The 14,633-nt window shown below is 34.9% G+C and overlaps 1 protein-coding gene across 4 annotated transcripts in view; it reads right to left on the bottom strand.

Annotated features, from left to right (window-relative positions):
• The window catches only part of LOC308193890 (uncharacterized protein), a 430,978-nt gene that overhangs the window by 289,371 nt on the left and 126,974 nt on the right, over positions 1–14,633 (bottom strand). Inside the window, exon 7 of one of the 4 annotated variants that reach the window (XM_080588993.1) lies at positions 4,621–4,681. The exons of the other annotated variants lie outside the window; for them this stretch is intronic. Coding sequence (XP_080445119.1) covers positions 4,621–4,636 — 16 coding nt within the window. The 5' untranslated portion in view covers positions 4,637–4,681. The remainder of the gene's footprint in view (positions 1–4,620; positions 4,682–14,633) is intronic. 4 annotated transcript variants of the gene reach the window in all.

Raw genomic sequence — 14,633 nt, 5'->3', positions numbered from 1 at the left:
AAGGTATGTTACTTGGGATCTAGAATGAACCAACACACTGAAACCTGCACGTATACACTAGTACTAGTTTATGCTTTGATATACACTGCTCAAATAATAACAACAACTAATAACAATACTGCTTAAAAAAAAAACAGGCAAATGACAGGATCAAGGACTCAGTAATGTTTTTACCTAGTGTCAAAACAACCTGCTAACACTGGTAGGAAGCAAGAGCTTCCTACTTTGCAAGTAGTGTCTATTAAAAACCATGCCAGATCTTAGGGCTATCGCTAGCAGGATTTTTACAAGTATCAGTCTGTTCATTCTCGGTGCTAATCATCAAATATGGAGAAGCAACTCACACGCTTTCTGAAACACACCTGTATATAAGGGCAGGAAGGTATACATGCACACACCATTTGCAAAGATATTCTTCAAGGAATGTCTTGGCAAGCCACAAGGACCCAACTCTCTTTCACCTGTTCTAGCCTGCACAGGCGTGCTGTGAATGACCGGCAGTAGGAACATCCTTTCTTCTTGGAGTAAGTTGGCTGTTTTTGAAAGATGTGTAACTTCTACTCAATATGGAGGTAAATATAGTTTGTCTATTTATTCCATAGCTTCTAACTGAATACCTCATTTCATTCTAATTGTAGAACTTGCTACATTTATTTTATGAGATGAACTTCCTTATTTCATATTTAATTATTTCAGTAAAGATAAAGCATTTACCCTTTCATCATTTTTAAAACTTTAGCACTATGTTCTGGTATTAATAATTTAATCAACATCAAAGCAACATAACTATAAATAAAAATGTTAATAAAGCTGGACTGATATTTGAAGTTTTGTACACCAAGCTCTAACAGTTCAGAGTTCCCTGCGGACATTAAAACTTCCATTTAAATACAACTCTTTTTTTTTGCCTTTGCTTTTTATTTCCTTCTGTTGTACTTGTGTCATAAAAAAAAAAATGTGTATGAGCAAATGTATTTCCTTTTAGATTTATATTGACTCTTACTCTCCATGAAGGCCTAATTCCATGTTTATGATGTTACAGCTTCCACAGTAACCGCTGCTACGATCCAGAAAATAACAATTTCAAGTGAGGGACAAAGGGCAGGAGCAAACACCTTAAATAAGTTTAACCTGGACTCTTCAGCTACAGAACCTCTTTATAACTTCAAGGAAAAAAAGCTGTCTTCTCTAACTGCATAATGTCACCGTGCTATGATGCAGCTATCAGCCAGCACTACCTTTAATTATACAACCACAAAGCTACATATTTTTACTAAATCTACAGGAAAAAAAAATACTCTGCATGTACAATAATTTTCTACATATATCCTTTGTGAGAGCTTATGTTTTCTGAATCAATATTTTCACACGCAACCTGTATGATGGTGCACAGTAAATGAATTCCAGTAAGGGACTGGCTAAATGATTTTTCTGAACCTGTATCTTGGCAGACTTCGTTTTCTATGTTATGAAGACATTGTCCTGGTTTTGGCGGGGATAGAGTTAATTTTCTTCATAGAGGCTTGCATGGTGCCATGCTTTGGATTTGTGATGAAAACAGTGGTGACAACACGCTGCTCTTTCAGTTGTGGCAGAGCAGTGTTTACGCATGGCAAAGGACTTTTCTGCTTCTCATGGTGCCCTGCCAGCAAGGAAGCTGGGAGGAAGCTCCACAAGGAGCTGGGAGGGGACACAGCCAGGACAGCTGACCCAAACTGGCCAAAAGGATATCCCACACTACGTGACATCATACTCAGCAATAAAAGCTGGGGAGAAGGAAGAAGGAAGAGGAGATATTTGCAGCTATGACATTGTCTTCCCAAAAACACTGTTATGTATTACGAGCCCTGTTTTCCTGGAAGTGGCTGAACTTCTGCCTGCTGATGGAAAATAGTGAATGAATTTCTTGTTTTGTTTTGCTTGTACATGCAGCTTTTGCTTTAGCTAGTAAACCATCTTTATCTCAACCCATGAGTTCTTGCGCTTTCACCTTCCCCTCCCCTCCCAGCACCTCTCCCCACCACACACACAATTCCCTGTGAAGTGACTGAGCAAGAAGCTGGTGGGTGCTCAGCTGCCTGCCAGGATTAAACCACAAGAGTAAGTAATGCTTTCATATCTATGAATAGATTGGCCACTGAAGACTGAAAACTGGCTGAACAGCCAGGCTCAAACAGTTGCAACCAGTGTCACAACATCCGGCTGGAGGCCAGTCATTTCCACAGGGTGGTTATGGGGCTAATTCTGTTAAACATCTTCTGTTAATGACATGCAAGATCGGGCAGAGCACACCTTCAGCAACGCTGCAGACAACAAAAAAAATCAGGAAGAGTACACCCAACAGCCATATTCAGTGGGACCTGGACAAGCTGGAGAAAAGTGCTGACAGGAGCCTTGCATTTCCCATTCTTGAGAAGACTCACAGGGATCTTATTGTATATAAATATCTGATATAGGGAAGTAAAAAAGACAGTGCCAGACTTTTCTTCTTGGTATCCAGAGATAAGACAAGAGGCAACGTCCATAAATTACATAAATACAGAAAATGCCAATTGAACATAAGAAACTTAATGCACTCCAGCACAACAATTCAGCATTCAGCTGAAATGGCTTTTTCTGTTTTCCTGAAATATTATATTGTTTGCAACAATTCATATTTCTCAAAATGCTCTAAGCACAATACAGAAGTTTTAAAATATATTAATCAATACTACATTAAAAAAAAAGAAAAACATGAAGGGCAACCAGCAAATGTTATATATTCTATATATTGCAAAGTCAAGTTCACTTTTCATGAAGAGTAATTTTTGTCTTGCAAGTCAAGCACAGTATCTGACATGTGCATCTTACATTTGGAAGTTATCCAGAGACTTTGCATTTTTAAGCACGAAATCAACAAAACAGGGTAAAAAACAAACATCACACACAAAAAAAAAAAGAGTAAGTATAACAAAGAGGAACAGTTTGAGGGATTTTAAAAAATAATCCTGTGCTTTTATTTCTCAATCTTTTTTTTTTAGTTGGTTTGCCTATCCTCAGACACACTGGTACACTGGTTTCAGAAGACTCTTCCTTAAATTTCACAGTTACACATAACATAAAATGCTAAGAAAAAAATGGGTTACTCAGCCCTTTAAAGCTCTTTCAGCCTTCTCAATTTCTCCTCTCATTTGCTGGAAGAATAATTCATATCCACATTACCAACCAGACAAGTCCTTAAGTTACAGTCTCATTTGTGCTAAGTGAAACTGTCTGTTATACAAATAAAGCCAAGAATTACCATTACTTTACTGGCATATTGGAAGTTATTGGCTTCACATTCTTAGCAATTCAAAACTATTCATGTTTCACTAAAGTTCTAGAAGAAGAAAAATTTTGAAAGGCTTGTGATATATTAGCCACCCAAACTAAAGGATGGGGACTCAATACTGTGCCTAGGACTAATGTCCAGCACTTTAGTCTAGGTGAACAGGCGAGTTACGCATAAACCCTGGAGAAAGGTTTGTTTATTCTGGATTTCTTTCCCCTTTTTTTAATATTATCCCAGAACAATTTTTTGATTGTCTCAGAACAATTTTTGTTTTGTTAACAAAGCAATAACACTGGTCCTGAATACAGAATACATTAATTTTCGTTTTTGAGCCACATACATGAGAGACATTTGTCAGAAAGGAGCTGAAATCACCCCTTTGTCAGGACATCCTCATGGTGATGGACAATGGCCTAATTATGAAAGCTGCTAGACTCGCATTTACTTTCTCACTTCTCCACAGAAGACAACCTTGAAAGGATACTGTGTCATATCAGACACTTACTCATATATTCACATCTTTTTAAGCTTCCTTTTCTTCACTTGTCATTTGAAAAAACTTTTAATTATATATTGTGCTGGGTCAAAATGAATGCAGTAGCTATTAAAGTACAACTAGCATAATCGAAGAAAGCTTTATTCACCACCTCATCTGCAAAGTCATATTTTAAGTGTCCAAAAGTCTTCACTTTTCTGGCTCCCTTACAGAGTCAAAATTTCTATCATACAAGTAATATTTCATTTACTTAACAGGAAAATAAATAAATAAAAACAAGCTTTTAACTAGTTTGGGGAAATTCATGAAATTATCTTTCTAAAATACTGAGGAAATTGACAAGAAGTGTTCCCTCAACAATTCACATAATGGCATTCAACTTTGGACTTTTTTCCCCAGGACTGCAAAATTCCTATCTGATTTTTTAAAATAATTTGAAAAAGGTTCACTACTAAAACAGAATAGTTACTTCAAGTCCCTTAAATGACCGACACTGACATTAAGATTTGACTTATTTTTGTACATCATCTTGCTACAATGCTTCCTTTTTGGAGGAACATCATGAATACTGGACAAGGTAATTTCAGTCTTATCATAGACCACAGAAGGGCTGTTAAAAGGTTATAACGTTTGTTTGTTTTACCATTGTTATTCCAAATTGTTTATCATTTGAGGGAAAATGCATCTTGGCTAACAGGCATACTGGACAGCAAAAACAGCCTGAATAATGCTTCTTTCTTAATGTACGTAGCTACCAATGAAACAAAAAATAATCACTCCGAAGAAAGACCATAATCAACTGCAACTGACATACCAAATTTACTTTTCATCAACTCTATCCACCTTACAACAGAGATGAGCAGGAAGTTTCTTCTCTGAGGAGAATCAAAATAAAAGGGTTTAGATAAATCAGGCATTCCACTTCACGTGACAGACAGCTATTAGCAAACACTTGGAAACTTGGCATAATAAATAATAAAAAAAATAATAATTTATAAATAATAAAATAATAATAATAAATAAATTTCAAGTCTCCAGCCAGTATCCAGCACCTCCCTGGGCAGCCTGTTCCAATGCCCAACACCACCCTTTCCATGAAGAATTTCTTCCTGATATCCAATCTAAGCCACCCTGGCACATCTTGAAGCTATTTCCTTGTACCCTATTGCTTGTCACCTGAGAAAAGAGATTGACACCCTGCTCACTACAACCTCCTTTCAGGTAGTTGTAGGAAGTGATGAAGCCTCCCCTCAGCCTCCTTTTCTCAAAACTAAACTGACCCTGCTCCCTCATCCACTCCTCATAAAGCATCGGACTTTGTTTGTGTTTTTTTAGAAAAAAGGTCTTTGAAATTCTGCTTATGTGCTAATTATCAAGGAGCATCAAAAGGTTAACATATCTGCCACAGCATATCAGTCAGTATGTTTTACTTCAAGTAGAAATACTTCTGCCTAAAGCACTTCAGGGAAAGAAGCAGCATATCCTAATGTTTCCCTTATTCATGACAAACATCTAATAACCGACAGAGAACATTACGAAACCATCTTTTCAAATCATTTCACCAATTTCAGAATGGTTGCTTTGGTTTTTCTATCAGTGCAAATCAGTCTTCGATCCAAATACAGCATTCAGGCAGGCATCTTGTGTTCCAAAAGAAGCAACCCAGCAATTCCTGCTCTTCCGAGGTCACATACAGGAAGTATGTGACAATCTGTACCAGACTGATGCTGCCAGGAATGTGTTTTTTCTAACGTAGTGGTTTTTTGTTTTGTTTTCTTCAAACATTTTTAACAAAACATAAAGAAAACAAAGAGATATATAACACATACAGCCTTCACTGTCCACCTGCAGTGTCTTGCAGCTTCAACTTGGACAAAACCTGCTGCTTGTCCTGGCCTCTGCCTATTTATAGCTTTGGGGAGGGTATGCTCAGTTTGTGCAGGTACTTTCTGGTTCATTGGCTTCTACTCTTCATTAACTACACACCAGCTGTGCCAATCTCTCACTCATTCTTCCTAACCCTCACAGAAAAGCCTACACAGCAACACATAGATAATCGAGCCTGGTAGTTACAGCACCAACTCTGGAGACAAGGACACATAGGCTACAATCCCTCATCCCAGAAATAGACTTGACTACTTCACATTTAAAAAAAAAAACACACCACCACTATTTCTTGTGAAAAGAATTAACTTTGAAACTTCTTAAAATTATATATAACATGAAATATATATAAATGAATATAATGTTATATAAATGAATCTAACATCAAGCCCAATATAAAATAATATAAACAGGTGATAAATAAATACATATGAAATCCTACTTCATTTAAAGCAATAGGTTTGTTTCACTATAGTGGAACTTGGACTGAGATTACAGAAGCTAAGACAACTTTAATGTATTATGTAGGAAAGGTTTATAGGTGCATTTACCAATCCTGTATTTGGCTAAACAACACTTTGCAAAATTAGGCCATGAGTTTACTACTTTGTATATTAAGTCTTAAAACTTCAGGATCACAATGTCCTCAGTCTGGCATTTTTGCAACTTTTCAAGTCCTTAGATAAAGGTTAAACGCTAACGTAACACCATTTGTCTACAGCTTGATGAGTAAGATCACTGTAATGATTTTTGACAGTCAACATGGAGTACTGCCTACTGTGTACTCTCTACATAGCCCACACAGATGATCCGACAAGCTTCTGAGTGACTGTAGCACAAATAAAAGATGCAGTAACCTTAGTCTGTTCACCCTGCCTTTGTATACCTTTTTGAACCATCTGTAAACACACCACATGCCAGGAAGACCAACACAAAAAAGGATCACTTAAAAGGTCCTTCTCTTTTTTTTTTTTTTTAAGCTTTTCCTCTTTATCTCAGGTCCATATGTTTCTACATTTTATTCGTTTGTTGTTTGTTTTTCTTTATATATAGAGTTGGAAGCTAACGAAGATGGTGGCATCTATTAGATTTATCTGAATACCAATGACCTCACATTTTCATTGTTTGTATAATCAAAAAATGACTTCACGATCACATTTTGTGTGGCTGATGGTTCCTGGATGCCTAGTATATTTTAACTTGGTTGTCTATTTCTACTAGGCAAAACAGTAGGTTGACTGGAACATTTAGGATATGCAATACTCATTAAGGAATAGAAATTCTTCAGTGGAAGGCTCTTTAAAAATATATAATCATATTCTCTTGTAGTTTTCAAATCAATTTCAAATATCTAAATGCATAAGGACTGTCATGTAATTGTAACTCATTTTGATTCAGAATATAATGCAATTTTACTAATATCTATACTAGACATAAAAAGATGAGGCGCCTTCCAAATGACTGTATCATTCATTAATATTACTGAGGAACTGTCATAGTAAAAAGTTACTTCTGACTTTTCCCATGTATTTTGCAGGATTAAGCTAAATTGTCTTCTGCATTATTTATTGCATAATTTTTTAATGTCTTTATCATAGTCATTGTGAATCTATAGCTTAACACATCAAAATGAAATAGAAAAAATCTGGCTATAGTATTCAAGACATGCAAGTAGAAAGTACAAATATTTCCAGTTCCATCAACCATTCAGATTCCATCGAACAATGGTTAATTATTTTCAAAATCCATAAAAGTAATCTTTCAATATTGTAAAGGTGCAAGACAACGTTACATCTCAGTGCCTCAAATCCTACCTAAGTTAAAAAACCATAGCATAATTTAATAGAACTGTGAATGCCGTGTATACAGATTTAAGTATTTGTACACATGGGTAAGCAGCTGATACATGCACATTTAAGAAACGTGAAAGTTTTCAGTACCGCTTGGATCTTTTAATTTACTAAATAACAGATGCTAGTCATTTAAACAAATACTCAATGTAAGCCATATACCATCAAAATATGCATCTGCCTTAACTCCTCCTGGAGGTATCCCATTTGGTATTGTCAAATATCACACCGTTCAGAGACATATACACTTCACCATTTATGTATTGTACTATATTGCAATGCTGTAGGAACATCCCTAAGAGGAAATGAATATTTTTTTAAGATTGGAAAAGGTTCTCAACTTGCTCAATATTGTAGGCCATTACATAGAGATTTTGTACCTCTATTTTCCGAAGGAATCATCAACAGTACGTGGGTGGGGACAGGTAGATGTGCTTCAACTATCATAGAGCTTTTGTAAGCTTTACTCCTCAAAACACATTGAACTGATACAAAGAAATAAAATGCTCTTTTCAGTGCTCTTAATTTCCTCTTCTGCTGTACGAAACACAAACTGTGGTGAAAAAATGTACTCAACAGGAAGCTATTTTAGAATATTTTCTTCCCGTCATAACATACACCATGAAAATGCAAAAGCCAAAACTAAATACAAACAACTTGATCTTTCCCACACAAGTAAATAACAAAAGCTTAGTTTATTATTTTTCTTTTTATGGTCCTACAAAAGCAATTCTTCAGCATGTTTTCAGCACAGCACGCACTTTTAGTCAAATGTTACAACTTCCTTGAAAACTAATACTTGACTCAAATATATTAGCTTATTTCAAAGAAAATTATTCCAAACATTTTTTTAAACTAATGTATTCCCTTTTTTAGTTAAATTAAGTGCAAACATCATCTTCATTATATTTTTCTTGCGCTCGTAATACATAGTGTTAACTCCCAAGGTATTCCTCTCTCTTGCAACAAACTAAATAGTAGAACTGGAAAAATTTCTCTCTTGCTAAGAAAGACTTCTGAAGTGAAGAGTATATCATAATATTACACTCTGCCCCTCCTATTTCTTATTCAAGAACAAGTATAAGGTCAAGAACAAGTATAAGATGATTTGGTATTCAGCCAAAAATCAGGATCTAGATATAATTTCATCTAAAAGGAAACCCAACTATTTTAAAAATACAAATGGCGAGTTTGATCTTTTATTGAAAAATTTACAGATATACATCAGCAGGCTTGAGATATGAAAAGCCTTAAATTCTCAATTTCAGAATTTTCAAAAACCTTAAAAATCTCAATTTCCAATGAAGAGTATAAATTTCTGTAAAAACTGAAAAAGACTACAATAAAACTTCATAGGTTAAACAAAACTGTACAACAATGTCGAACCAAAATTATTTAGAGAGCCATAGCAAAAAATAAAGAAGTTATGAAAATTTCTTATGCAACAACCCCAATTAAATATCTCAAACCCTGACCTAAATCTGGTCCAGATCAATACAATGACTTCCATTGATTTCAACAGATTTTGAAACAGAACTTCAGGCCATACAGAGTTACAGCTATTCACAGATTCAGCTCCTAGGCATTTAGAAATTATTAAGGGAAAATATGCAACTTGATATAGTATATATTTTATAGTGAGGTTTCTTTCAATGTTTCACAATGGGTGAACTAAGGACTACTTCACTGACTAGGAAAAAATACTCCAACTTTAACTGATCTATGCAGGCCTTTCAGATAACATAAAGGAGACTCTGGAAAAAGTCATATTACAATATTTTAAGATCTGATTATTAGATGATCTGTGTCCTGCAGTGCAGAGCATTGCAGAGCCAGCTGCAACTGGCTGTGGGCATCCCCCAGCCTCTTCTCACAGATGTCATACCTACTGGAAGCAAACACCCAATACACCTCAGAAGGGAAGAAAAGTTTCAAGCATTGCCACTGCTTTCTCAAGAACTTATCAAAACACAGAACATCTGAATTTAACTCCCTCACACCTGAAAAAGTCATAAACACCTATATCTTAGTCATTTATAAGTATATAACAAAAGAGAATATTCTAATCAAATTAAATGGTACCCACATAAAAAGAGAAATGAATTACGAAGTATTCCTTGAAATTGTGTTATATAAACATTTGATTTAGAGCGAATCTTTATCTGCAGTGTTTCAAAGACATTTTTATTACAAAATTAATGTTATTTTTATTTGGATGTAGAAACAGGACTAAAGCTGTTCTTTGCAGACCTATAGCCTGACCTGAATGTAGTATGAAAAGAAATGGGGTGGCCAGAAACATATTGATGTACTGATTAAAGCTGGTTTTCAAATGATTTGTGATGGAAAATGTTAAGTGTCAGGTGGCAAACTCTTGCAGTGCACAGCAACAGTCTCTGTAGACTCAGATGATTTGCTCATAGTTATGAGGCTTTAATGACATATGTCTAGGTTGATTTATGCTGCTCTGCATCTGGAATGAAACAACAGTTCCTTCTGATAACAAACACTCAGTAAATCTGATCAGGAAATCAGTGCAGCGTATCCATCAATATCAAGAATTAAATTCAAAATCAATTGCTTATTAATATTGAAGATGCAATAAATTAGACCCAAGAGAGGTACCACTACAGTCCAATGCTCTACAGTTTTAGTAATCCTCCTGCTAAATAAAGGAATAATAAATGAAATAAACAATAACATATGACTAGCACACACTAGAAAATTAGGTCTAAAACAAAATCCTTGGCATCTCTTTATTTGGGTTTACCAAGACAGAAAGAATATTGAAATATTCCTACTGTCATAACAGAAGAAAAAGCTTCCATTGATTTGTTCACTGGATGCCCTTCAGACTTTCTATTTCCAATAACTTTCACTGCTTATTAAAAAATGAAGAAATTAGCAAATTTATTGCTCCACCAGTGAGTGCTCAGCTGGGCCCTGAGAAGATTTAAATTTGTGGTTACAGGAAGATTAAGCAGTTATATTCTGACATATACCTAGCCAAAAGATCCTTTCAGACAGAATGCTCTATTGTTATACTGAATAATACTTCATATAAAGTCTTCATTTCTAAATCAATGCACATTTATTAATATAAACAGTTTAGTCATTAAATATTATTCTTTAACAGACTAACAGTCTAAGGCACAAGGAAATATCTCAAATTCAAGCAATAAGACCCATTTTTTCGAAGTATTAAAGTGTTTCAATTAGTTCGCTTAGTCCAGAAACCTGAACCTTGATTCAGGTGCTGTGGTGGTGCCATCCACCAACACCACTCGTTTGCATTGTACATTGCTACTACTCCACATGTGCTTAAGCTTTCACTTCTCCTGTAATGCAACTCTCTGTAAGTTTCATAATCTTATTTCTCTTGAATTCACCATCAGTAGACGGCTGCTCTCTGCTTTATCAGATTAGAAAGAAATGTCTACAATCACATCTTTAGAAAGTTCCTAATATTTCTTTTTCTTTTTTTTTAAATGAAATCCATGACTTAGTGAAATCAACTGGTTTCATCAATACCTTTTTATAAAAGGCAACGAACAATCAGAACTTCCAATAACATTACTATTGGCAGCATTACCATCCTCCTCCTTAGTTTCAGCTCCTTGCATTTACCATTTATGCTTCTCCTTTCTCAAAGTCATGCTGTTGTTCATGCAAGATTGCTCAATTAAACCATATTGCATGATATTTGGTTCTTCCTTTCCTTAGTTCTCTTGTGTTTGTGCCACCTTTCTCTACTTCTCTGTTGCCACTACTTTATGCAGTTTAATACTAGATTAACAAAATTTTCCAGTGTACTGGTAACTTGGACAAGTACTAAAAACAGTACTATGTACTCACGTGAAAAATAAATTACACAATAGCAAATACCTTACGTGAGGTAAACTTTCTACACAAAACTGAAATTTTATTACCAAGCAGCCCTGTTCTGTGTGTAAAATGTCATCCCACTGTGATTTACCTCTATAAAGTATCTGTGAAAAACGATCTACTGTACATGGGAAATTTAAATATAGAATCAAGGAATCACAGAATCGTTTGAGTTGGAAGGGACCTTAAAGACCATCTAATTCCAACCTCCCTGTCATGGGCAAGGACATCTCCCACTAGACCAGGCTGCCCAAAGCCCCACGCAGCCTGGACTTCAATACTTCCAGGAAATGGTACACTTTCCATCCACAACTCTGGCATGGAGGAACCATCCACACGTGGGGACCATCTCAAAAAAAAAAAAAATTTGTAATTAAATACATAAATAAATTTAATAAAAAAAACTGTAATTTGCTGAATAGCGTTCAAAGCATTTCATCTGGCTTATATTGTAATTGGCTGAACAATATTTGTAAGTAGTTTCATATCATGCATCAAAGCATGTATTTCCATTGTCGCAAGGAGACTTTGGTTCTATGAGAGCATATGAAAGAGAAAGAAATTATGCAAGTAATAAGATCCCAGTGAAAACTCTAGATTTACAAGGGGGTTCTGGTGGTGTGTTTTTTTGTTGTTGTTGTTTGGTTGTTTTTTTGATTCAAGGACCAAATTCCAAACTCTGTATCAAACACAAAGCCTTTTACAAAAGGGCATAAAATTAGAGAAGAAATTTATTCCTTTGCCCTAAGTATTCTCACTTAAAATAAGCATTTCAGGAAAATGTATCCCCACTCCTCGACAACTGTGCAGTTACAGTAGCTCATGCTGAGTGCAAGTATTTTTATTTCTCTAATAGCTGATGATAAAAATTCCCACACCCCTCAACACTGAGGTTATCATTGTTATTATTGGAAAACATACACCATTTATTACTAAAAAAGAACTAAGAATGCAAGAAACAATATAATAAATTCAATCAAGGACACTGTTGAACATTTGAAATATTGAACATGTGAATCACCTTTACTCTTGTACCAGAGAAAGCTACATATTTCATAGTAGATCTCAATAGTTACTTAAACTTACCCAGAAGTGGGACAATATTTATGCCTTTTCCTTGCCTTTTTGTTCTGATTTTTGTTCTGCTTTAGCTTGGTAATCGTGTAATCACATTGTTTTCTTTCCACGTTCACTATTCACCGTGAAAATACAGTCATTGCACACGAATACTATGAAGACTCCATCACATGACATAACTACATCTGATTGCAAGAATGATTAAAGAAACATACGCAGTGGAAAAAAAATCATAAGATTATATTTGATATGAAAAAAGACATCTCCGTATTCTGAAAATACAAAGAATCATAGAATCATTAAGGTTGGAAAAGACCTCCAAGATATCTGGTCCAAACACCACCCTACCACCAATGTCACCCACTAAACCATGTCCCTAAGCACCACATCCAACCTTTCCTTAATCTATGACATACAATATTTATTTTTCAAATAGATTTTCTAAGTCTTTGTTATCACTCAACACTTCTCTTTGTATTCTCTACAATTCTTTAAATGGCACTGTAATACTAATTTTTGTAACAAGCAATTTTGGGGAGGGTTGTTTCAATTTGCTTGCAACTTCAGATAAATATTTTTTTCCCATAAAACTACATTTTAGCTTTACACATTCATTTCAAAGGAATTATTCAAAACAGTATTTCTCAAATATATAATAATCATCTTTAAATGAACAGGAAAATTCATAACAAAGTATTCATCATTTTCTATAGTAAGGGGAAACATTTTCTCTAGGAACAAAGCTTCTGTTTTGTTTGGAAATCAGAGGAAAAAAGTATAAAATCAGTACCCTTTAAAAGACTCTTACAGTAATAGATGCATTCGAATATGCTACATCACAGCACCCACTCACAGGATTTAACTTTATTTAATTCATGATTTAAAAATAATAATAATAATAACAATCTTTTTAATAGCAGTATCAGACCCCCAAAATCATATTTCTTCATGCTTGTAGAAAGTGATGAAAGTTATGCCACAGAAGAGTAAGTTAGAGGACTGTGACTACTGGGGCAGGGGAGAAGAGAGGGAACTGGAGAATTAAGGGTAATTAAAGGTAATAGGATGAGTTAATGTTATTTTATGTATCCTGCTCTGGGGAAAGGAAGACTTCTAGCTGCACTATGTTTCCAACTGAAGATTCTCTAACAACTTATTTGTTGCAAGAGGCTACCATAAAATGTCTGTTCCATTTAAGTCCCAGAAACTCAGCAAAAATCAACAAAACAGCCAGAAACCTGCAGGATTTGAGACCACTGGAAGTTGGAAGTAAAAGATTTTTTGAAACTAGTCCTGGTGTAAAAATCCAGGAGGCGTGGGAAGTCCTTGATATGACACTTGCAGGAATAGGTGAGCCACATATTGCTGAGAAGGAAACACAAACTTAGATGTAAAATAAATAAATCAAGAAATAAGACTTCCTGTGCTTAGAAAGTAAACAGTAAAGATATATATATATTTTTTTGTCTCTATTGCTGTTGGAAGTCGGCAAGTCTATATTACTTTTAGACTTATCTCTTGGTTGAGTCCAAGGTATACAAATTTCTGATTATTTTAAAACTTCCATTATTTACTAGAGAAGGTGCATCTAATTCATAATATACTGTGTATATATTGCATGTATAGATACACAGTCTAAATATTTAACAAGCCTGCCCCTTCCACTGTGGCTAACCTGTAGCTCTAAGAGCTGTTCCCAAACCTGGAAAAAAACTAAGAACACTATAAATATTGTACTTTGCATCCAAGAAGAATTAATGTCTCCCACTGGCCCAACATTATACTGAAACTTCACAAGAAAACAAACAATATCTCTAAAATAGCCCCTTAAAATGCAGTCATGAATCTTTCTGCATTGCTATACCAGACTCTGAATTTACTGGAAACCATGAAGTATAAAAATAATTAAGTCATAAGAAGTACCCAGCAGTTAAATCCTGTATTGAACTCCTTTGAAATTGCACAGTTCCTCAAGCTTTGTAATAAACACATAGTTTGATCATTGATTCTAAATGCAAAGAGCAAATACAAGAGGAAAAATACTTTTAAGTGACTGTTATTGAGAACATTTGAACATATTGAGAACAGAAACACAATGTTTATTGAAAAACATTTTCTTAGGCTTAAAAGA

This window comes from Anser brachyrhynchus, assembly GCF_964034855.1.
Source record: "Anser brachyrhynchus genome assembly, chromosome: 4".
Taxonomy (NCBI): Eukaryota; Metazoa; Chordata; class Aves; order Anseriformes; family Anatidae; genus Anser; species Anser brachyrhynchus.
This window is presented reverse-complemented; position numbering and strand designations above follow the sequence as displayed.